Source organism: Molothrus aeneus, chromosome 6 (genome assembly GCF_037042795.1).
Source record: "Molothrus aeneus isolate 106 chromosome 6, BPBGC_Maene_1.0, whole genome shotgun sequence".
NCBI lineage: Eukaryota > Metazoa > Chordata > Aves > Passeriformes > Icteridae > Molothrus > Molothrus aeneus.
This window is the reverse complement of record NC_089651.1, coordinates 48,472,129-48,497,451: the sequence shown is the minus strand read 5'-3', so window position 1 is coordinate 48,497,451 and position 25,323 is coordinate 48,472,129. Positions and strand designations below refer to the sequence as shown.

Here is a 25,323-nt window from a genome sequence, read left to right as displayed (position 1 = left end):
TTTAAACAGTGGCAGCATGCCCTGCTCTGGGTTTCTTTTCTTTCTCTTTTTTTATTTTTTTCTGCACTGATATATGTTTGGATTGCCATCTCCTCTTTCACTCCTGCAGGCACGGGAGGAGGCAGAGAGGAAGTCCTGTGCTTCCTCTACATTAGTAAGGAGGAAGCCACTGGTTTCTCTTCGTGCCAGACTTACTCGTGCTGCCAACTGTGCGAAATTGCTGTTCTAACGCCCAGTGAAGGACAGGCTGGATTGTGGCTGCCATGCTGGGAAGCCAGCAGGAAACTTTGATGGAATCCCCACAGACTTTCACCTATCCTTTTTACCAGATTTCCCAGGATTTTGGTAAGGTTTTTACAAGGTTACATTTATTTCATAATGTAGTGAGATGGTTGTGACAGGCAGTGTGTCTGTATCTTTTGGCTCCTAATAACTTTTGCACTCATTTTCTGCTTTGCATTAAATTTCCCAGAGACATGGAAGTGTTAAAGATATCAAGTGTCTTGAAATTTCACAGATTTGAATTCTAGTGGAAGGGGAACTAGAAGTCAGTGGCCTGCTGCAGGAGAGCCATGACAGAGGGTTCTGGCAGCAGCCAGCTGTGAAGGGTGCCAGGATCAGCCCATTCGCGCGCTTTTCTCCAGAGCCAGCCCACGCCTCCCTCCTGGCTGCTGCCACAGTGCCGGGGGAAAGGGTGGGGGCCCAAGGGTGAGGGCCCAGTGCAGTGAAATAAGGCCTGATAAATTGTTTTGTGAGCAGCAGGCCCGGATGCGGGAGCTCCTTGATGTAAGGCAGAAGAAAGGAAGCCAAAATATCCTTACAGTGTGTGCAGCAGAAGGGTTGGAGATAAGGGACAGTTGGTGAAGTTAATAGAGAGAGTCTGTTGGGAGCTGGGAGTGTGGCTGGCACTCAAGACGTGATATCAGCTTTTGCAGCCCTAAAATGTTTGCTGAACTGGGACTGCTGAGATCCCTGAAGTTTCAGTTTAATGTCGCATATATAACTGTTGAAACATGACCTGGGGGTATGCAATAAGAAAAAAAGGGGACTATAGAAATTCAGATTTATTTTTTAACTAGGGAGCATAGTTTGCACAAACACTCTTGCTTGTGTTGTGCTCATTGAACCCAAACAAGGTCATTGGAGGCTCTGCTCTGTGGTGCTTCAGCAGTTGTCCTCATCAGAGCTGAACATATTTTCCTTCAGGAAGAGGATAACTGGCTTCTCCTGTTTTATGAATCAACCTTTTGCAAGGTACCTGCTGAGCCCTGATCTGTAAATTGAAAGGGAAATACTGGAGAAAAATTTCAGTGATATGAAATGCCTTTAAAATACAGCAGGTGTTTGTGTTATCTTTAGAAGATAGCTTTGGAGACTAGTAGGGAGATATTTTTATTTCTTTTAGACCAAAGTTGAGTTTGTGCCATGATGTCTATTACTCCTTGTAGAAGAATTCTGTTATTACTCGGGTTAAACAAAGCCATAGCTTTATACCTCTTCCTTCTTTCAAGTACTTGAGAAGAGGTAGTGCTATGTCTACCTGTGTGTGTACCAACCCTTGGCTGATATGGACCCCTGTTGCTCTAAACGTATCTCTGTGTTAGCTCTCCGGCAGTCCCAGGGTGTCACAGACATCTTTTATGAAAAATCCTTTCCTTAGGATTTTTCCTCCTGAGAAGCTGACAGGCCTCAGGAACAAAATGTAAACAATGGTTATCTGCTGCTGTGGAATGCAACAGGGGCATCTGTGATTGGTCTCGTGTGGTTGTTTCTAATTAAAGGCCAATCACAGAATCACAGTCAGCTGGCTTGGATTCTCTGTCCAAGACAGAAGCCTTTGTTATTCATTCTTTCTTTTTCTATTCTTAGCTAGCCTTCTGACTAAATCCTTTCTTCTATTCTTTTAGTATAGATTTAATATAATATATATCATAAAATAATAAATCAAGCCTTCTGAAACATGGAGTCAGATCCTCATCTCTTCCCTCATCCTCGGACCCCTGTGAACGTTGTCACACCAGGGATATTTAGGGTGGAATTTTCAAACTTGCTGAGGAGCAGCACGCCCTGAGGCCCCCTTGGGGTCCGAACGGAGCAGGAGCCGCCGGATCTCTTCAGATGTTTGCGGGGGGGGTGGAAACAGCTTTGGTCTCTTGGAATACTCCATTCCGAAAGGCAGTTGCTAGTGAATGACACGAGTGAGAAGCAGCAGCATTGGCTTTGTGCTGCTCAGCGTGGTCATTATCTGCGATCACAGATTTAACAGATTTAACAGCTTTAACAACCCTCTGGTCCCCCTGGCTGGGGGACGGCTGCCGACAAACGCGGCTCACTGCTGGCTCCTGCTGCCGGTTTGCTCCGCTTGAGGGTCGAGGAATCTCAGCAGGACGAGGTTGAGACCCCCTCTGGGTTTATAGAGCCCAGGATTTCTGTCCCGATCAGGGATAAAGGAGTGTTAACACGGCGTTCTCCTGCCCGCCGCGCAGTCCCGGCCGGCTGCAGGCCCCGTGAGGCCGAGCCCAGATGTGGCCGCGCTCCTGAGCCACAGAGCCTGGCCAGCTCCCACCGTGCGAGGGGGACAGAGACGTGGAAACTGCAACCCTTCAGGCAAAAATGAGTCACGAGAATGCAGCCTGTTTAATTCAATTCCAAAAATGTTCTCAACCACTCAAAATTAATTCATAACCCACGTTTTGCAGTGGTCTACTTTGTTTCTGGGATGAGGTTGCTGACGGTTCCAATAGTGTGTTTTGTTTGGGACATAGGCAGGCCTTGTTTGTCTGTGGGTTTCTCTGAACACAAACCAGTGCTGTTTTGCAATATAAAGCCTGATATTATCAGATTAATGCAAATACTACTTTTAATTATGTACAGAGTGCTGACTGTTTAGGTATGGCTGTTTACTGTTTCGGTATAGCCTCCTGTATGTTGGCAGCATTGCAGGTGTTCATCTCTTTCAGGGGTCATTTTTCTCCTTCTTTATATAAACGGATCTTTCTGTTCCATGCAAGTTAAAATCTGCTAATTTTTCCATAACCATATGCTTTGATCCCAAGAAAATAACTCTTAATCAACAGCTTTAGTATCTAAAATTAGTATTGTCCTACTTGCTACTTTTTTTTCCAATTCCATAAGTCTCACTTTCACTGTATAAATATATCATTAGCATAACTGAACTGATAATGTTTTGAAAGATATATCTGAGAAATCTTGTTTTGGAGAGTTAGTCCTTCAGCTGTTCTAAATGGGACAAAAGACCTGTGCCCTTAGAGCATTCTTGCAAAATACTTGCAAGTTTCTAAGAAATATTTCTGGTACATACTTGACTCTAAAGATTTATGAGTTTAAAAGCCATGTGCTTATTGCTTCAAGTTACACACTCAGAGGTGAAATAGTCAAATGATAGTAAAAAAATATTTTAACACTGTAAGGGGAAAAAATTGCATGTTTAAACCCCCCCCAGATCCAAATGTGGAAACAGCAATGCGTAATAGGAAAGAATACAGACTTACAGACAGATTGACATCCTGCTGCCCTGAGCATTCATATTACAACTGTGGACCACTTCAGAACAGAGGGTTCCTGAAGAAGGTGAATTATCCCACTTCTGGTATGGCTCCTTGCCTGGAAGTGCCTCTCTCTCACACCGACTGGCTATGGAATCACAGGGCTCCTACCCAGGGTGTCCCACCACAGCCTGTTGGTCAGTGCAGTGATTCCCCTTTCCTGGTGTGAGGTCCAGCCTCTGCTGAGGCCACATGCTCCAGCTGGGCTTGATGGTCTCTTTCTGAGTATCTCTGCTTCCAGGGTGAGGGGCATGGGGGGTGGAAGCACTGCAGCTTGCACAGAGCAGTGGCAATGCAGCTGAAGGCTGTGACAGCCTTTTCTTCCCTCCAGCACTCCATGTCCCTAAGTACACACTGATGCCTTCTTTCATTGCCAAACCCCTTCCAACTTGTCCTCTGTAATCTCTTTGGGACAGAGGTATTATCCTTTTAACTGTGGGGCACTTCTGTTCAGCCAGGGTGCTGTGACAGCTCACTGGTCCTATGTGGCTTAACACTCTGGAGTCCTGATTGTGGCACTGGCCCTTGGGAGCTGCCGTGTGACAAACTGCACTCAAACAGGGAGAGCTGTTCCCAGCTAGCCAGGGAAGATGGGCAATTTCTCATTAGGGTCATGATGCCAAACCAACGCTAAGCAGCACAGCTGGGGTATGAAGGATTGCCTGGAAGAGTTACTTGGGAATAGTCTGCAGAGCAAAACTAATTTGCAAAGTATTTTTGGCAAATAGAGATAACCACACCTCTAAGAAAATGAGGTTGTCTGTACACAATAATATGATCAGCAAAAGAGAAATGATTTATCAGGTATATTATTCACTCTGGATTGTTCACTGATCTCTGGCAAGGAGCAGATACCACAGGGGTTTATTATCAGTATATCAGTGCTGAGACTGGTGCCCAGTACTGAGGAATCATACAGTCCTGTGGAGGACAAGTGGGAGATAATTGAATACATAAATTCTAGTCTCCAGAGACTGTGAAATTAATGCTGTTGGCTTGCAGGGCGTTTTTGTTGGCTGACTGATGGTAAAACTTAGGGAGTTGACAAAAGTTGAAACCAAATCTACTCGAGAACTTGTCTCCAGCTGCTCAAGATGCAGATTGCTGGTAAACCCACAGATATTTCCTGGGTAATCTCCCCATCAGATTCCCTGGACCTGAAGAATCCTTCCTGAAGCTGTAGAGCAGAGGTGTTAAACCTGTGATTTCCCAGACTAAAGTGTCTGTGAATGGTAACTAGGAAAATGAAGGCTCTTGTCATTAAGTTTAAAGTCACTAAAAAGATATCTGCTTCTCAGCAGACACTTGAAGTGGTACAGATTAGAAGAGGCTGAAAATCACCCTCTGCAGCATTTATTAACAGAGTCTTCGACTTTGTTCTTGTCCTTTCAAGTATTTCCTTATTGCTCAGAGGCAAGAAACAAAGTGTCTTTGAACCCAAATTGTTATCTGTAAAAGGGATAGGATAGCCTTACTTTCCAGGAGGGCTGACTGAATAAACGCTCTAAAGACTGTTTATAACTCAATAATGTGGGGATAGAAAAGCAAAATCTAAACCAGACAGCTGTCTAATGCAGATGCTCTGTCTCCTTGATGGTGAAAAAAAGTTGTAGACCAGAACTAAACCCTTCATTTTACTTATCTAATGGAATCATGGAAGACCAACCTGTCTCCTAGAGTGACCTGGAAATGCAGAAGTTTGTGTGTGAAATGTATGGAATGGGGAGAGACTTGTAATTAAGTGTCCTCACTTACTATTTTTTCTTCCAAATGACTTGAAGATTGAAATAAAAATGCTGTGAGCAGATCTATTGTTTAGCATTCCCTGGAAGGGAAGATGGCCCTAGGACTCAATTCTGCCTTACGTGTATGCTATGATTCCATTCGAGTATAAAACTATTTTTAAATTTCAATCCCTTTTTTTTTAAGAAAATGGTTTCTTAGACCTGGGAATTATATATTTTTCCCAGCAATCTTAGGAAAAAAAAAGATATCCCACTTGTACTGGTTCTCACCATAGTCTGAAATCAGTTTTTAAGCAAATGGCTGAAAAAAATCAGGCATTTTCTGAGAGTTAGCCTGCACAGAACATGTCTCTGCTTTTCAGGTTTTGGTAACAAAGAGAATATTGTCAGGTGTGACTGTGTTGTGGCAGAATGCCTTGCATTAGCCATAGGTTTCCTGTGGATTGTTTTGTAAGGGAGAGGAAGAGGCTATGATATGGACGAGTGCTGTCTGTACTCAGAGTGTTGCATTCCTTGGATGAAGGGGATGCTTGTAATGAGGATATGGATGTGTTTATTCCAAAAACCCCCCTATTCACAGTCTAGCTTGTTAATTAGGACAAACAATTGCTGACTGTCATAAACATTCACTACCAGTAACACAGGAGAGGGAGGGCTGTGTTGGAAGATGACCAAAGTGATAGGATTATGTTTTGAGCCTCTCAAAGATTATGCTGGAAATAACTGCACCTTTTATTTGAAACCTTGAGAGCTTCTGCACCTACTCAGGCAGGTTAGCTGGGCTCTGCATGGGTGCAGCTGCTGTCCTGGAGGCTTTCAGGAAGGCTGGTAAGGCTGGCTGCCTTCAAAATTCACAGCAGCTCCTTCTGGAGTAGACCAAGAATATTCAACTTTGGAAAGGCTGTGGTCAATGCTCTGTGGTCTGTGCCAGGTCCTGACCTCTGCTCCAGTCTGAAGCAGACAGAGCTCCCAGCTCTGTGCCTCCTCAGAGCTCCCTTTATAGTATCTAGGGAAGCTGAAAAGTTACTAAATTGTCCCAGATACAATTCCCAGAACCAAAATTGCTTCCACACTCATACATTTGTCTAAAATTTGATACAGTTCAGTGGGCTTTTTTTTTCCACATTCAATCCCAGAACCAAATGAAAAGGGTTATGAAAAGTTTGAAGTATTTCAATAATTGGAAAATAGTCTCCCTAATGGTGAGTGGTTTGAATTTTCCTGGAGCATTTTTGTACTTTTATTTTTTTAAGAACTGGGTTCTGGAAACCAGTCAAGTAGTACATGAGCATAAGAATCCAAGACATATTGAAACAATTTTAAAGCCTGTGTTCTATAAATGTAGGGCTTAAAAGAATGTGTAAAATGGGAGTGGTTGTAAGAAATGCTTTAAGAGATTTAAATTAAAAAAAAAAACAAACACCAAAAAGATGGAACCCCCAGTGTGACTGGCAGAGAGAAAATAGTTGATTAGAAAATATTGCAAAATAATAGGACAATCCTAAAACTTGCAAAATAACTTTAAAAGCTCTCAGTAGTGTATTACAAATATTAAATAAGTCTTGCCATGTCCCAGAAGAGTTATCAGATGCACTGGCATGGCTCCTGCAGTGGCTGTACTTAAGAAATGCTCAGAGAAATTGCCCAGTGAGTGCCACGTGGGTCACATGAGGAGTGACCTCTGCCTGTGTCTGTGTCAGGGTCTGCAGTGGAAACCCAGAGATGTCCCTGGCTCCCAGGGCTATGAGGCAGGGCAGTCAGCTACTTCATTTATCTGCTCCTTCAGCAAGATGGTTCCAAGAAGCTGAAACAAAGCTGCCTCTGCATCTCTTCAGCACAGCCCAGCCCAGTTGGAGCAGATTTTAAAAGCAAAACCCAGCTTGCTGTTGCTTTGGATCTCACTAATTCATGCTGTGGTGTTCAGCCTGTGGGAGAGCTGGGGGTACAGTGTGTGTGCCCCCCAGCATCCTTCCAGCTGCCCCTTCCTTCTCCAGGATTTTGGGGAGAGGTGGTAGGAGTACTCTGACTTCCCTCCTTGCTAAATGGTTTTGTGCTTGGCTGAGAGAGGGGAGAGGAGTGATGCTGACTTGAGACAAGGATGGGCTGTGTCAGGTGTTCACCTTTCCCTCCTCCAAAGGTGCAGCTATGGAACAGCCTCAGACAAAGCAGAGCAAGCCCTGGTTGTGCTGTGGGTGTGCAGTGGATCTGGCAGGGTTGGGCAAAGGCTGAGGCATCATCCCTCTGTGGCACTGAAATGTGGTGTGCCTACCCAGACACTGCCAAGAGGTGTTCTGGGGGTCACAGGGGTGATTCAGGGAAAGCAAGAAGAGTAGTGTTGTGGGACAAGGTCAACTACAGGTTTCTGCGGGTAATCTGCCTTACATTTTCCTGTTCCTAAAATGTGCTTTTTGTAACCTGTGGAGATGCTGCAGGAGTTGTCCTGGGTCAGTTCTGTTTAACACCCTGAAATACACTTCTTCATTACCTCTGCCAAGAAACTGTTCCTGCATCTGGACAAATAAACCTTGGTTTTGCTCATCATCTCATTATCTATGCCAGAATTTCTTACACACAGTTATTGCCCTAATTTAGTAACATGTATAGAGATGCCAAGTGATTTCTACAGCGTAAATGTGCTTTCCCCAGTATGAATTAATACACTGATTCAAGTGGCATTAAATGGAAAGAGGTTTTAAACAGCTGGATGTGTTTGAAAATAACTGTGAGAAAAACAGTTTTGGACAGATTGCTCAGAGGATCTCACTGGTGATTAAGGGAAGACTTTCCATGGCACAGTGGGTCCCAGAGGCTGAGCCTGGGACAGGGGCTGTTGTACCACTGTACAGGTGGCCCTAATGGTCTGCTGCTGTTACAGGTTGGTGTGTGAATGATGGCTTTGCCCAGCTCCACAGCTTAGCTCTGTGGCTCCAGGAGCCACTGTGCCTCCTTTGTCCTTTTTGTGCTGATCAGGGTCCAGTACTATTGCTTAATTTCATCTCCAGAAGTATTGCTCAATCTTTTAGTTCCAATGATGCAAGAGAAATGGGGTGAATGCTCTTGAATGGTTAACTTTTATCCACTAATCATTAGTCCCAGCTTTAGAAGAACTTGCAGAGGAGTTACAGATCTTGCCATATCTCAAATAGACAGCAGTTGTTCTTCCTCCCAAGCAGAGAGTAAGTCAGAAATCATACTTTTACCTTGCAGATATAAACCATGCTGTTAGTGCTTGGGAAGGGTTCCAGAGCAAAAGTCAGGCACTGTAGCTGATAGCTTCAGCCAGCATCTGGCTGCCCTGCACAGAGGGAGGACAGGAGGTCTCAAAAGGCAGCCCAAACCCATGTCAGATATTGCAGGTTGTAACCACTATGAAATCCACATGGGCATTGAGTCCATGCTAAATTTAGTCATCTTTGTGGTACTAGATACAGGAATTAGTTGGTCAAAATCAGTCAATGATATTTTATTGCCTGTAGTTGGAGTAGCAAAGTGTTTCTCTTCCTTTGCAAGCTGGTGCTCTTAATACTGAAATAACTTTTTTTGTGGTTTCCTGTGTTGACTGCTTACGTGGATTGACTGTGTGTGGGTTGGGGGAGGCTGTGTTACTGTGAGGTTTTGACAGAAATTCCTTGTGTTCAGAGAGCAGCAGCATGAGGGCAGAGTGTGAGTGGGGTTTTCTTCCTGTTGGATGACAACAGGTTTTCCACTGCTTCTTAACCATGTTAGATTGCCCTCAACTTTATGTAAAAAATAGGACTAGGATAACATTATGTTCTGTATTGGCTACTCCGTGACTGGAGTACTGAAGCCAGTTTTAAATATGATATGGATGTTGCCAGGAATAGAAACCTCTCCTAGGAAATGAATGCCACTTCTCGTCAGGGTCTATCCAGCAAATGCCCTGTGAGGTTTTGTTTCACAATAGCATAATTTGGAACCACCACAGCTCATACTTCAGCATTCAGAAACTGTTTGCCTAGAAATGTATGTATGTATGTGTGTAACTAGGGGAGTTTTAGAGGACAGTCCCTCTACAACTGCCAGATATAGTGAGAAATGTTCATGTGAAAATGAGTTGGTTTTTCAGCTGTGATGAGATGTGTGCTCTTTTCCAAGAACTGGATTATTGTAGTTCAGAAATGTCAGTTCTGAACCAGTCATAGTTGGAGAAGGACACAGCTATCTAGCAATCCACTGAAAATAACATTACTCCATTAGCTGCCTTCCTCTTTAGCACTGTTGTGATGTAAGTCAATGATTTTAGGTTTAATTATATATCCTGTCATGTTTTTTATATTGGAGAGAGGGAGTAGCTGCCCCATGCCACACCACCCTCGCTAAATCCAGTACATCCTGTTTTATTTTTAAAAATTTCTCAAGGTGAGGTCACTCTTTCTAAAGCTACTCTCAGGTTCTGAGAGCTACAGCCTTAGATTCTGTCCTGTCTGACAAGTCTCACTTAGGTAGGAATTCCATCTTTCATGAAAATGCAACTCTGCTGGTCCGCACAGGAGCTCTGACCCCATCCTCTGCTCCAGCTCTCCCCATGGGTGGTGTAGTAGCTGCTCTGCAGTTCTTTTGTTCTGTTCTGGGACCTGTTGAGTAGAAAGCCTGCTGACAGCCAGGAAGCAACAGATCAGACTGTTGTGAATGCTGACATTTTCTTTTCTCTGGTCCAATGTGGAAGAAAACTGACTGGGAGCTGCAGGGAAGGACCTAATATTGCATGAATCCTGTTACCTCATGGAGAGGAACATTGGCAGGATGGTGGGGAGCTTTCTGCTTGTGAGCAGATGATGGCTCTCTCTTGCAAAGACTGAGCTGCTGAGAGCTATGGTGGTTGCAAAGCACCATTGGCCTAGCTTCACCAGGAGCCATGCTCTGCCTCTCACACTGAGCACTTCTTCCACATGAATTGTTTCATGGAAGCTGAGGAGCTCTGTGGAACTGAATTCTGCACAACAAACTTGGGCTCAGTAATTAAGTCTCAAACTTTGTCCTGAAAAAATCTTTCAATGATGAATAACGAAGAGGAAGAATATTTTATTTTCCACAAAACACTGGCTGCTTGGCTGGCAGTAGTTGTAGGATGTGATCCAAACCCATTGAATGGCAGTGGCTCTCATTCTGTTCACTTCGGTGGAGCTGACCTACAGGGTGCTCTGTTATGGCTCATCCTTATTAGTGGAGTTTAGTCCAGCAGTCCTAGGGGTGAGCCTAGGATGGCTCTGCTCTATTGTACAGGCACAAAGGAGCCTGTCTGGGCAGTGGAGAGTTTGTGCTCTAAACAGAGCAACCAAGCATCACACGTTCCTGCTGATTGGGAATGGGCAGCAGGAGAGAGGGAGAGCAAAATTAAAAGCTTGGAGCCTGGTATGGAGTAAAAGAGATGGCAAAAGAAGACATCCACCAGGGCTGATAATCCCCTGCGAAGTCTTGTTTGTGGTTTGTCTTGGAAGTTGCTGGCCAGTTCCCATTGCCTGTGTATCCCAGACTCACTGCATGTGCATTCAGGTAACCTCTGCATGGTCTCAGCAGAAGTTAACTGAGAGTCTAAGCAGCTGATCCTGTTCTCAGCAGCTTTAACACCTCTACAACAGCACTTTATACACCTCTAAGTTAAGCATGTGCCAAAGTACTTCATTACTCTGGTGTCAGGTGCTCAGTACATGAGCCTGGAAGGGCATTGGAAGAGTTTTACACCGACATGGCTCTGGGAAGAAACAGAAGGTGTTTGTGTTTGGTGTAGCTAATCTGGAATACACACAAACACCAAATTAATCTCATTTAAAAGCTTTGAATTAAGTCTGTTTATTGTAAAGGATCCTCCCACAGTTCTCCACCTTCTTTTTGTTTCCTGGTGTATTTTCATTTGGGAAAGCTGCACTGTGGATATGTTCTCTGTGCTCAACTGAACAGCGATCCTGCTGCAGCTTTTGGTATTACTGTTCAAAAAGGAAAGCCACATTATCATTAGCTTCTCTCCCTTTCTCCTTTGGATTGCCTTTCATTCCTGCTCAGATCTTACCCAAAACCTGCTTACCTCCCTGTTTCCTGTCCTTTCAGCTTCCTCAAATGCGATGACTCAGCAGCTCCAGGATGAATTTGACAGCAGCGTGGAGAATGCAGAAGCTTGGATGAAGGCCATCCAAGAGAGACTGAGGATCAATGACAACACCAAAGGACCTCGATCTGCCCTGGAAGCCAGACTGAGAGAGACTGAGGTAAGGGAAGGCAATGGGATTCAGAGGTGGCTCTCACTCAGGAGTTTTCCATCAGGATATTGTCAGCTGCCCCTGCTTGTTGGAGCATTGGGCCTGTGTGGATAGGTTCACATCAGTATTCTTTTAAATTTTCTATTTGCAAATTGTTTACAGATGTAGAAAAAGAGGATGGCAATTTGCTGTCACTGGCTTCCAAGATTTTCAGATTGATTTGGAACACGAGCAGCAGGTTTGGCAGGTTAAAATGTTTACACTCTCCTCAAGCCTGGAACAATTTGGTTGCAAATTGGTTGCAATTTGGTTGCAATTTGGTTGCTGGTTGTCTGCAAATTACCATAGTAATTTGCAGACAACCAGCATGTAGTATAAAAGAATCAGATCATGTTAGTGTTCCGCCCCCTCCAGGACTCTGGCACTGATAGAAAAAGATTGCAGTGTCCTGGTAATGGGCTGTTTTAGAGTAATTCATTTGTCCTTTTCCATAACCCTGATGATAACAGGGTTTACAGATCCCCTTTATGATCTGTTCAATGAAAAGGTAAAAGTTCTCTTTTTTTTCCTGGTTTTACTTAATCTATTTTATAACTCTTCTCAGTGAGATCCTGTTGCAGATTGTGCCTGCTCTCTTACAATGATTTCACATTCATTAACTTCAGTTTCATTAGATGTTATCTAGGTCTTGTAATCTCAGAGAAGGAAACACTCCTGTTTGTCCCATTTGTACCATTGGAGGGAGTGGTGATCTTTCTATGACTAACATTTAAGCTATTTTTATACTTTTATTACCTGTAATTCCAAGTAATCTGTTCTTTAATTTAAATGGCAAGATCTTTCCCATTGTTGCTTACCCCAAAGCCTCTCCTTTTGTGTGTCTACTTATATTTGGTCTCCCTCTTCTGAAGTGTAACAAAAAAGTTGCAGGCTTACATGGATGATGAGGTAGTTTGCAGTGATGTCTTCAGCCTTTTTCCTTAACTGTGGTTTATTGGAGGATGGATCTTGCCTGTGGCATAATACAGAGACTGTTCATGGAGTGATGGATGGTGGCTAGACTTGCATGTCAGTCATAAAAATCTGAAGCATTTTGTCTTGGTCTATAGTTTTATTTTTCTAACCTTAAATTATTTTCACCCTTTTCTTTTGTCTGGAAAGCTATAATGTGTACAGTCTCAAGAAACGCACAAGAGACACAGGAACTCGAGTAGAAGAGTGGTAGTTTGGCAAAGGGGGAACATTCATGGCAGAGATAACAAATTATAGGGTCTAAAGATTTGTGGTGATGTGATATGGCCTGAACTGCTGAAGCCTGTTTACTTCTGTGGGCTTTACAGGAAGTCTGTAACATGCAAAAAGTCATATTAAGAAATTCTTTCAACTCACACTTTGGAGATTCATCATTCTAAAGATTGACAAGTTCTTTCTTCCTGTGTATACCTTAACCCCGTCCTGCTCCTTCATCCTGCCTCCCTTCTGGGCCTGGCTTCTGTCTCCAGCTCAGATGTCCTCATGATGTGCTCACTGCTTCACCTATTGGCTGTGTTCAAATCCACTGTTTGGTTTTCAGTTCTTTTTTTGCACCTGGCTTGCCAGATTTTTTTCATGCTTCCTTCCTGTGGTTTATTTTCTGTTAATTTGTTAATGAAAATGTCAGCCAATGAGACAAGTCATGTAAAAAACAGATTTGAAAAAGAAAAATTACTGTACAGCCACTGCTTTCTCTCTAGCTGTTGTTTGCTTCTAATTGTTGGAAAATATCAGGCTTAGTATACAGCTTTAGTCTTACACTTTACCCGTTGGATGATAGCTGTGGCTTGTATTTTCTTGCTTTGCCCTGCCCTTTGCCCTGCTTCCCTGGATTGTGTTAATCACACCTTTCTCAGTAAATAATTTCTGCAAACAACTGTTGATACATCACAGGCAGGTGTGCTGCCTACATGCCAAAAGAACAGGCTTTGCTCTTCCCAGAATGTGGGGCTGGAGATCCAAAGCCCTTTTACTTGTCTCACCTTTGTAATAACTGACATAATCAAATCCCATAGGCCTAATTTTTAACAAAAGTAATTGCTGATTTTGGAAATCTTGGTGTTTTCATTGTAGAAGCCTTTTTCTTCAAACTGGAAAGTCTTCAGTTTGCCAGGAGTTTATGGAAGAGCAGCAAGAAAAGCTAATTTGATAGTATCAGAAGTTTGGATAAAGTAATGTTGAAAGGTGACATCTGAATTGGGGGATGATTAATCTGTTAAATTATACAGAACTTGTGCTGATTTTTCCATCTCTGGATACTTAAAATTAGATGACTCCACTTTCAGTTCCTGGCATTCCTATTTGTGTAAGATACACATTTTCACCAATTCATAACTTAACAATTTAGGGTTGAAGCAAAATTTGGTTGCAGGCAGAAAATTCCACTAGTTTCTCTTGGCTTCTTTTCTAAACCAACCTTTATTTGCTCTAGAAAGCCTTTTTAATATGCTTCATGATTTCTTATAGTATAGCTTAAAATGGAGAGGTTGCAGTGTAGCCTGTGGAGGTTGCCTCTTTGTGCTTTGGCAGGTGGGGAAGAGCAGCTGGCCTGTGGCAACACAGTGCTGTAACCTTATAACAGCAATGGAAACACAGCCACAGCCATTTCATAGAGGATGGTCTGGTTTTTTAGCTACCTTAAATGTTTTTCAACTGCTGTGTGGTATTCAATTAGATTCAGTTCTTTATGGTGTTTAAGAATAAACATTATTTTCCTTTCAGGAGAAACTGCAGCAGGGAGTTAGGTGGGAAGAGTTAATTGTCTGTGCTGTAGAGAAATGTTTCCATCCCATGGTAGTGTCGTGTTAACAACTGGACTCAGTGATTGTGAGGGTCTTTTCCAACCTAGATGATTCTATGAGTTCATGATTCCTGGGTAAAAACAAAGTTAACATTTCATCAATTATCCTTGTTTTCTTTCCATGCTTTCAGTGTAATTTGTTTTTCTCACAGAAAATACGTGCCCTGGAACCAGAAGGCAGCTTGAAAATGGACTTGATTCTTGTGAAGGCAGATGCTGCTCTTCGCAGCATCAGTGAGGAGAAGAAGCATGAGGTACTCTCTAAACTGAAAGACATTAAAGCCTTGTGGGAAGAGACAGCCATATACATCACTCATTGTCACAGGTAAGACAAACAATCTTGGCTGTGTTGAGGCAGCTCTTTCCTCCAGTGTTTTCATAAAGTGCTTCCTGCTTCTCTCTGCTCCCTGGATTGTAGATAGCAATTCCCTGCTAATCCCAGTCCCATGAGCATTTTGTGGGGAGAAAGGATCAGTGAAACCTCAGTGCTCTGCCTTCACAACCTGGCCCACCCACCCCATGGTCTGCAGTGATGAGTTTGGTCAGGACCTTGTACAGAATATTTCCTCCCCAAAGCAGAGAGGACCTGGGAAGTGAACCCAAACCCTGAGAAGTCAGAGCAAGTTAAAACTGCTGAGAACCTTGTGCACTGCTTTGAAGGCCTTTTGAAATTGTTGGTCTCCACTGCTCCCATCATCGTTTCATCTAACTCCTCTCTCTTCTCTCCCCAACAGCCGCATTGAGTGGGTCTGGCTGCACTGGAGTGAGTACCTGAAAGCCCAGAATGAGTTTTACACATGGATTCACAACATGAGGGTCACCTTGGAGCCTGACATTGAGTTACAGCTTGGCTTAAAGGAGAAGCAGTGGCAGCTGAGCCACGCTCAGGTTTTGCAGAGTGATGTCCTAAATCAGTCAGTCCTGCTGGAAAGGCTGCTGGAGGAAGCTGCTTCATTGTTCAGCAGGATAGGTGACCCCAGCGTTGATGAGGATGCTCAGAAGAAAATGAGAGTGGAATATGAAGGAATCAGGCAAGAAGCTCAGGTACACTTATAAAGAGTGGGAGGTGTTCAAATTCCTCCCATCTATAGTGCTGTATGCTACTTGCCCCTTGAGTGATGGGGTTTACCTGGTAGGGATGCAAAAGGAAGCAGAGCTGAGGATCCCTGTGCTTTCAGTCAATGGACTGTTTGAAACAATTGTCAGGTCCCAAGATGAGCTGTTCTCCTGGGGTCATGTTAATTGGGATGCTCTTACATGGTGCTTTATAGTGTGTTGCTGTAAAGTAACTGCAGGCTGCTTGCTGTGACCTAGTGAATATTGCTTTAGGTCATCTCTGTATAAAGTTTGAATTGTTCCTCATCTTTCAGCACATTAGTGGTTCATGTATAACCAGATGCAGAGTACCCATGCCAGGAGCCAGGGAATATTACATGGACACAGCCTTGCTGGAGGAAGTAGGATTAGTTGAGACCCAGGACTGCCCTCCCTGCCTGCAGAACTGGGAAACACAGAGGTGGGAGTCAGCTCTGGCCCAACACTTTGCTCAGTGGCCACTTCCACTATCTGAAAGATTTTCATGCACACAGATACTAATTCTTGCCCAATACTAATCTTCCAGCTTGAACAGTTGTCAGATAGGCTGGTGTAAGATATCCTGCTTCATCTTTTAATACTAGTGATTTCCTTTCACCCTATTTTTGCATAGAGATTTCAGAAAATGCTTGTACTTTTCACTTCTAAAACTCAAATAATGACAGGATTAGACCATGTGATATGGCTGAGGGGCAGACATCTGTGAATAGGCAGAAGAATTCAATTTCTTACTAATCAAATCAATAGAAATACTTAAAGGGGTATTTTAAATATATATATATATATAGACACATCTATACCAAACTTATAGAAATTAAAACCTAGTTTTTGTTCATTCCAGAATTTCATAGGCTGGAATTACCTGGTGCAAATAGAAGTAATTTTCATTACATTGGTTCTGCTATCTGCCTCTGTTATAATGCTGCCTTCTATTAATTCCCACACCTACACACCAGTCCAGAACAGGAGCCTGACAGTGATGGATGCTTTCCCTCCCTGGATGCCGTTGTACAAAGTTAACTTCAGATCACACTGGAGGAACAACAACATTCAGATGCTTGTTCCATTGCCCTGCTTGCCTCATAGATACATTTTCTCTTTTGAAGTAAAATACCCCAAGCCCCAAAAGGGACAGAAAACCCCTAAGCTGGCATCTTTTGTGAGCATGTAGTTCAGATATTTTTTAGCCATAAATATACAGCTACTGCTCATGTCTCTCCAAAATCTAGAGTATGTTTGGAAATTCTGTAGCTGCAGCTGCCACAGAGAAACCACCAGCAGACTTGGGCCGTAACACTGATTATTTATTTTTAAAGGTAGATGCCTTGATTACAAGGCATCTGGGTATTCAAATAAGAAGGTTCCTGGGAATTCAGGTGTTGTCTGTCTAGATTGCCATTTAAAATTATCATTCACTCCCTCCTCACCAAAAATGTCTTTGGTTTTGAAGCTGGAGACAGTCATTAGTTATTTTAATAAAGCTGTTCTTTTAGATAAGTAATTTGAATACTCAAAGCCAGGATGTGACCTTTGTGAGATTGATTTTACACGGTGTGATTTCTCTAACCGACTTGGATACGTGCTGGTGTAAATGAGATCAGGAAGTGGCTCATACTAGTTAGACAAAATATGTCTTTATGTTTCCAGCCAACTGAGACGCTAGAAAAAGCTTTTCTTTGGCATTGGTTATAAATACCACATTTCGTAGAAGGATGGATTGAGAGAATCCAGCTAAGAAATCTCTCTTTCAGGAGGTGTGGAACAAAGAAGGGAGTTGGAAAGCCTTGGATTTCGCAACTGAAGTAAATGAGGAGTTTATTATCTAATGCCAAGGTGATAGGCACCTTGGGAATTGTGTTGGAAAGTATAACATTTGTTAGGGAAATCTTGCCACCTCTTGCAGTGGGCAGGAGGAATGAATGAATGGAAGAGACACAGGAGTTGTAAGGGGATTGTTCTGGCTCCTCACATGATGAGAGGCCAGACTAAATGTGACTTGCAGATGCCAGCTGAATGCGTGAGCACAGGAGCTCACTGGTGTTTGTTACTCTGGTGCTTGAAGGGCATTTTTAGACCCTGTGCAGTTGTCCAGCTCTATCAGAAGGCAGGCTCTTGGACAGTGTTTCTTAAACGGTTTGCCTGTGATATTGCTTCTTTGGTATGAGCAAATGGTGGGAGGTTATTTTTTTTTTCTTCGTGCTAACATGTGTCTTTAACATTCCCAAATTTTTAAAGCATATCTTTTAATTACATTGATAGGAATATATTTAGATGTGGCAGCCATTTCCTACATGCTTTCCCTTGCCCATGAAATTAAAAATATGCAGATGTAAATGGTTGTATGTTTCAGCATAAATGATGATTGAAGATGCTAAGAAAAGTTATGATATATGGGAAGTTGATATTTAGGAAATATATTAAATACTTCTGAGCACATCAGATTCATTTCAGTCTGTGTTGTCTCTGTTAAGTGAAACCTAGATACTTACAATAGTTTGCAAAGGTACCTCAAGGGTAAGACTAAAAGTGCCAGGAAGGGCTACAGGAGCTTTCTGTACTCTCCTTGAGACACTACAGAGGGATTTAAAGTAGGAACTTCCTCTATGTGCTCTAGATTGCCTTCCAGAGGGGGCTTATTTGCCTTCCCTGACTGTGAAGAGAGCTTAGGGGACAGGGCTTCCTAAGCCTCTGTCCACCTTCCTTGAGTACCCAGGGCTGGGCATGTCTCCTCATGATAGCCTAATGAATATGGATGTTGAATTTCCCACTGTGCTGCTCCCCAAGCAGCTAACCTAACAGGAGCAGGTGATACCTTATCTTTCATCATTGGAAAGTTTTCCTGCTTAACTCTTGTCGGAGGAGGGCTCAGCCAACTTTTTCTAAGCTTTTTGTGTGACAACTAGCACAGTCTGTCCAGATCCATGGCATCTATTCCTTGACCTCACAGACCAACCCAAACTGCTTATTCCTTTATTTTAGCTGGCCAAGGGTAGGTTGTATTGACTTCCTTTTGAAACCCCTGTATATCAGCCTAAGATTTTTGAGCTTAATAGCATCTCTGCTTTTTATTCTGATTTATGCCTTTTGGAGCTTCTTCCAGTAAAATAATCTAATTCCCTGGAGTCAATAAGCTTAGCCTGAATTGGGTCACTTTGATGTGTGGCTCTTTTACACTGCTGTAAGGCTGTCTTCTTCAGATCCTTGACTTGAGGTTGAAGCATGAACTGTTTAGCCTCTGCAGATTTGAGAATCGAATTAACACATGGGGATTTAGCAAGTGAGGTGTTCTGCTGGACACAGAAGTCTGCAGTCATAATTCTACCCCTTGGTTTCATCCAAACCTGTGTATGGCTGGTGCTATTAAAGGTCATGCTCTAATGATTTCATCCTCCATGGGAAACAAGTGTCCCTTAACTGTCCCTCTTTTGTCTCACAGCAGGTCAGCTAACTTGAGGGGAGTCACTCAGGATTTGCAAAAGTCAGCAGAGACTGAAGTGGCAGTGTGAAAAACAGGCTGGTGGTGTTCCACTTGCAGGGTGGTGGCTTTGTAGTGCACCATGGGCATAGCCTGTCCCAAGGGTGAAGGGCAGAGTCCCAGAGAGACTGCCACCCCCAGCACATGGGGGATCCTTCTGGCCTGGCTGGAGAGCAGGCTGGCAGAATGGACATGGCTCACTGCCACCTCAGGCAGCTTGGCAGGTTTGGGGACCTGTCCAGAGCCTCACAGGGGCAAGGGAAATGCAAAGGGGACTTTTGAGCTCTACCCACCATTGCAGCTGTCACTCTACCTGCCCTGGAGGGCAGCTGCTCAGAGGCCAGTGCTGTGTCCTGTATTACACAAAATGAAACTTGGCCCATTGTCTGTGAGAGCAAAGGGTGCTTTCAAGCTTGCTGCAAGCTCTAAATGGATTGCACAAGGAGTGATTTTTTTTTTAATCTAATCTAACCACAGTGTACCTCAATTGCTCTCCATGCCAACTGGAGAAGGGCAAGAAAAAATCAGTCTGATTTTGCAGAAGATAATACTTATGTTGAATATTGTACTAGTGAAACAGAGCAGGTGATTTGTGTCAAAATCAAAAAGGCCTGAACTTGGGCTGGCAAACAAGGCCAGTCTGAGCAAATGTGACTCTGACTTGTGAGGAGTGCCAGACTGGATCAGCAGGCAGCAGCTCATGATGTGCAGGCCCTTATAAATTCAGGGATTGTTGGTTATAGGGTGCACAGGCAGTAACTTGAAAAATGAAGCCTGCTTTCCATTGGCTTGAATTTGCTTCCAGAGTCTGTGATATCACCACAGAATAGTTTGTGACCTGCTGAGTAAGTACAAAACTGCCTGGACCACACAATTGGAGGTGATGGTCATTTTCAATGCAGTCTGTTTAAATAAAGAAAACTATTTAAAACAATTTTTATGCCTCTACTGCATTCTTTTATTTTCATTTGGAGAGATAAGATGTGCTCATGTTTATTTTTAACCCACAAGAGGAATGTAACTGCTTGTCTCTCAAAGTGAAGACCAGAAACAAACTTCTGTCACTTTTCTTCTTCTAATGAGAGAGTAGGACATTTTGGAAAGCCAGAAATTCAGCTGACAGGGCCTTGCACTTTGTGTTCTTGGAGACTCAGACATTGAGAGCCTGCAGCAAAGTCCAGACAGGAGCAAGCCTTTGTGTACTTTGGTGTTCTGTTTCTCAAGGTAAACTTTGAATTCCTGTGGAGGCCAAGTGTTATCAGGGCTCATGAAAAGGGAGTCTTGTTTATAAATTCTGGGTTACAATGTAAAGGAAAAAGAGCCAGATAAGCACAGTTCTCACCACTTCTGATGTCTCTTGTTACAGAACAGAGTGAAACTGCTTGAAACTATAACCAAGGAACATGAGCAGTACAGCGCCAATGTCACCCAGTTTCAGTCGTGGCTGAGTGGTGTCACAGAGAAATTAAACTGCTGCATTGGAGGAGCAACCAAGACTTCAACAGAGGACAAGCTAAAGGCACTGAAGGTATAGCTCTAACAAGGAGCTAGGATTGTGTGTTTTTCATGCCCATGTGTGTTGCTCAAACCATACAAGGGTGTTCTTGAGAAAAGAATTACACATACAAAATAGATGGTGATTTTAGCATGGGCTAGGGCAGATGAGTTGTAAGAGGTCCTGAAACTGTTTGTATGTATGGTTCTTCCAGTATGAGTCACAAACTGGTCTGGTTTGTTTTTCTTAAAGCCTGAGCTCAAACGGTTATGTGATTCTTCGAGAATCTTGTTTAAATAAATCAGATTTGGTAAACATGATCCAGTTAGACCCTGAAGGTTCACAGTTTTTGAGAGTTTAGAGCTGGTGATGAAAATACCAGTTTTCAGAACAATATCCTTTATTTTGGTGCTAATGCTTTTAATGTTTAGCTTAAAATCTCTGAGATCCAACTATTAATATATGTCTAGTGCCTTCAGCTCCTGTTCTCTTTGTCAGGGATCTCAAGTTATAAGCATTAATGAAAACCAATATTTTCAGAAACAATGACAATTAGTATTACTCAGAAGGCAGTCAGATGACTAACCCTGGCTTCTGGTCTCTTGAAAAAAGACATATTTTGAAATAATAAGTGAAAACCAAAATACGTACGAGGAGAGGTGGTCTTTTTTCCTACTGATTTCAGCTTTTTCTCCAGCTTCCAATTCCTGCAGATAATCTTTATTTAACTTCTTTTTGCAGGAAATTGCCAAAGACATTAGGAGTGGTGGAAAGAAATGGAAGCACCTTGAAAATCAGTGTGCAGAGGTGATTCAGAATACCTCTCCACTTGGATCTGCAAGACTGAAGGATGAACTTGAAGAGCTAAGAAAAGCCTTGGAGAAGTTGAAACTGCTGAGTAGTGAGGAGGAGGAGAGATTGCTCAAGATCCAACAGTCTGAAAGTGCCTATGAGTCCCAAGCCAGACAATTAGAAGCAGACATCCAGCAGCTGAGGAAAGACCTACAGAGACTAGAAAATGACCTGGACCCTGGGGAAGGGGAAAAGACTGAAGATGAGTTTGTAATTCTGTGGAAAAAATGCAATGTAAGTTGTTATTCTTTGTGTGGAGGATCAAGTGCAGCCAGAGACTGGCATAGTCACATCCAACAGATGCCTGTCCCATTGGTTAGGGATGATAAGGAAGGAGTATGAGTGTGTGTGAAACACACTGAGGAAAATGGGGCTGCCAACAATGGAATCAACTGCCCCAGCCTTCATCTTACACTGCACAGGAGGAGCAGGGTTGGAGGATGTGCTGCAGTTTATGCCTAGAGTTCAAAGGGATCATATGCAAAAAGAGCACAATACAGAGCAAGCAACACAATTTGCTCCACTTAAGAAGAAGCAGGAAATTAATGCCTCACTGAATATATATATATATACACAGACACAAGTGCATTGACAGACACAAGTACACATATTTCTGAGGTATTTGGTGAGACCATTGCTATGTCATACCCATCACCTCTGTAAGATAGATACCTCTCTTCCTTTACTAGCAGACACATCATCAGTACTAAGAAGTCCTGAGATTGCAACAATCCAGTATGTACACCAAAACCAATCTGCTGCAAAAATGAGTGCAAAAAAATTGTCACACATTAAGCATTAAGTAGATAAGAATCTTTACTACTCGTTTTCTCTTGAGGGCTGGTTTTGTATTTATTATCTGTTCTCAAAATGCCTTTCACTGCTCTTTGTATATCTAGAGCTGTGCAGGACTAACTGGGAAAAGTATATGCAAAAAGGATCAAAAAAATTTAGACTGGTTCAATCCAGCTAAATTTGCATGGGTTTTAGTTGTTTTTGTTTCCCTGAGTCACCCTAGAATTAACATTTTCTATATGTGAGCTCTGAGAATGATGTGTTCAGGCAAATAGATGCTTTTAAGACTGCTCCAGAAATGCAGCTCATGTTATGTACTGCAACCAGTGAACTGAAACCAGGCCTGTTTGGGATTCGCTCTGTTCAAACAGTGAACCCTGCAGATCAGATGCAGAGGCTGGGCAGTGTGAGGGGAGGAGAGAGAGCCTGCTGGAAAAAAACTGTTGCTGAGAATGTTTTCTGTCTTAGCAAGGACCATATTCCTTATAACCAGGAAAAAAAACACTGAAAGGGGATTTGTGCATACCCTGAGACAGAGCCTTACTTCTTATTTCATATGGCAGACATTATATAAGGTGTGAAGGTGTGATCAGCTCTTTTTTTTTTTAAATAAAGGCAACAAGAGCAGCTCTGGCTGCAGAAGAGTCAAAGATTGAGAGGCTGAAGGCTCAGCTTAAGGAACTGCTACGGTTTTCCCAAGATGTGCAGCCACACGCTGAGAGTGTTGTCTCTGCAATACAGCAGTATCAAAGGTACTGGAAAGTCTGATTATGGTGGGGGGAATCTTCTCTCAGGGATTGTCAGGGGCCTAAGAAAAAGTGATATGCCATCCAATTGTAGGTGATGGGTAGAAAAAAAAAGCTTTTGATAATTACATCCGCCTCCGTGTTTCAGTCAAGCTATAATTTTAGCCATTTGCTGGGAGCTGCAGGCTCCTGGTAATTTTCAAGCAATGCTCTTACATCATTAATGTTGTGTATGGTTTGAAGAAAATTAGATTGCTGGCAGCTAATCTGATCTAATTAGCATTTTATAATAATAATTTATGTATTTTGCTTGCCTTTCATGCCAGCAACTAGAAAATCAGGACAGGAGCTGTGGTAGTAAACGGTTCAGAAGAATTATGGCCCTCCCTTGTTGAGTTTGTTGCAGTGACTCACCAGCCTTAGCAATTATTTGGCAGAGTTTATTCCCCTTCTCCTGGCAGCTCATATGCATGTTCCTGTTTTCAACTTGCCTTGGGTTGGAAACTCTGAAAGTTTAGCCTCTCCCAGACTTCAGTGTTTCCGTTTCCAGGCTGCCTGGAATCAGGAAGTAAAGAAGCTGCAGCAAATTTTGCAAACTAGAAGAAAGGATCATTTTTTAAGGGAAAAAAAGAAGGTCAGTTCTCTTCCTGTATCCCAGCTTATTTCCCTCTGTGCACAGTATGCTGTCCTGCTGGAAGGGTTATAGGTCATTGTGGGAAAGGATTGCAGTTTAAAAACTAGCAAGTAAACAAAGCTGAAAAAGGAGCAAAGAAGGCAGGGACTTCTCTGAGCAGAAAATGGCAGCTGCTTCTTTGCCAGCTTCTCTCCAAGGCTTCTTTGGGAAGTCTGGCAGTTTCCCACTGAGCCTGGCAGGGGCAGCAGAGCAAATGGCAGAGGGCGTTCAGTAAAGTCAGAACTTTCTATTTGCGGAGCTTTTGGCCTCTGCAAACTTGCCTTTGTTCAGCCCCGTCATGGCCCAGTGACACAGGTAAGATTTCTGTGTTTATGGAAAGGCAGTATTGATCCTGCTTGGCATTGCTCTCACCTGCTTCTCTTGTGAGTTTGCAAGATACTGTTCCCCTGTGAACATAAAGTTTGGGCTGCATTTTGCCACATCAGGCAGGATTCTGCAAGCTGAGAAAAACAGGAGGCAGCTGCATGGGGTGTGTCACTGCTGGGCCTTGTCACTTGGCTGTGTTTGGGCTGTGTTCTTTTTAAGAGAAGCCTGGATATTCATTGAAGGTTTGCTGATTTAATTTTTTTCCCCCAATAATAGAGCTGTGTATGTATGTGGGTACATATACATAAATACAAATACTTTTCTATCAGAATCACCTCTATGTACTAATATAAATTGAAGTAGTTCTGCAAAATTTAAAATAATTCTATATGAATACATAAATACATAAAAATGTATTTTTCACTTTTTGTTTTAACATAAGGTTATCAAAGACTTTTTAATGTAATTTTTTTAAGAAACAAAACCTTGTTTTTTCCAGGCAACTGCAATTACATTCTAGACCCTCTTGACTTGTTCCTCCCATGAGTCAGTGAGACTGCTCTGATAATATGATTTGTTAAATCACACTAGTGACAGCAGCTAAGAAAGTTCACATACAAGGGAAGATTACTGGCTACTAGAAAAGTAAAGTAGCTCCTGATACACAGTTGCACAGAAGACAAATGTGTTCTGAGACATCTAAATAAAGTTTTGTCAGATGTCTCTGACTGACAGAGCAGCTGCTGGTATGCCACAGCAGGCTCAGGCAGCAAAACAGACTGAGGCTTTTGTGTTGTGTATAGTTTACACCCCAGTATTGTGTTAATTCATGCCTTGAAGAATAGAATGTTTGGGCTTGGATTTCTTCATAATCCTTCTCTTGGTTGTCACTTTATCCCTACAGTGTTAGAAGCAAGACTTCTAAAATGAGCACTGATACAGAAGCCCAGCTGTGGAGACTCATCCAAAATCCCCTGCAAAGTTTTGAGCAGTGGAAGCCATCAGTCCAGATGCTCCTGGAGACTGCAGAACCAGAGCTGGCTCACATTGAGGTAGCAAAGCTGTTGCTAAGTTCAGAAATGTGGGTTTGACCAAGCCTGCCTACAGCTGCCAGGCAGCAGCAGCTGGAAGGTGCTGCCAGTGTGGCAGGAAACCCCCCAGGAGGAATGGAGCTCTTTATTTGGCTCCATCTGTAGCACATTGCCTTATTTTCTGCCTTCCATTTGGTTAACTGGAGTGTCAGCTGAGCAGGCTGCAGAAAATGCTAGGTATCTTTAACAATGATGATAATATTGTTCAGCATTAGCCCAGATCTCCCTGGATGGGAAGTTTGTGGACTCTGTTAAAGAATTATGTGGTGATATAGATGTGGGATTAAAATGCACGATTAGTGCATGTTCCCAGCAAGGTATGTTTGTTACTTTGTCATCCCTGTGATCTCCAGAATAAATGTGTCTGTGAACAGGGATGGAATTTATCCTCAGGATGAGCATTCAAGCTGTCCTT

At 42.9% G+C, this 25,323-nt stretch overlaps 1 protein-coding gene across 1 annotated transcript in view; it reads left to right on the top strand.

Moving 5' to 3' along the window:
• The first annotated feature begins 262 nt into the window (after window positions 1–262).
• Window positions 263–25,323, top strand: part of SYNE3 (spectrin repeat containing nuclear envelope family member 3) — a 46,340-nt gene continuing 21,279 nt past the window's right edge. Inside the window, exons 1-8 of the mRNA XM_066551954.1 lie at window positions 263–345; window positions 11,378–11,535; window positions 14,512–14,684; window positions 15,094–15,403; window positions 20,296–20,457; window positions 21,166–21,510; window positions 22,687–22,823; window positions 24,722–24,869. Of these exons, the coding sequence (XP_066408051.1) occupies window positions 264–345; window positions 11,378–11,535; window positions 14,512–14,684; window positions 15,094–15,403; window positions 20,296–20,457; window positions 21,166–21,510; window positions 22,687–22,823; window positions 24,722–24,869 (1,515 nt within the window). The 5' untranslated portion in view covers window position 263. The remainder of the gene's footprint in view (window positions 346–11,377; window positions 11,536–14,511; window positions 14,685–15,093; window positions 15,404–20,295; window positions 20,458–21,165; window positions 21,511–22,686; window positions 22,824–24,721; window positions 24,870–25,323) is intronic.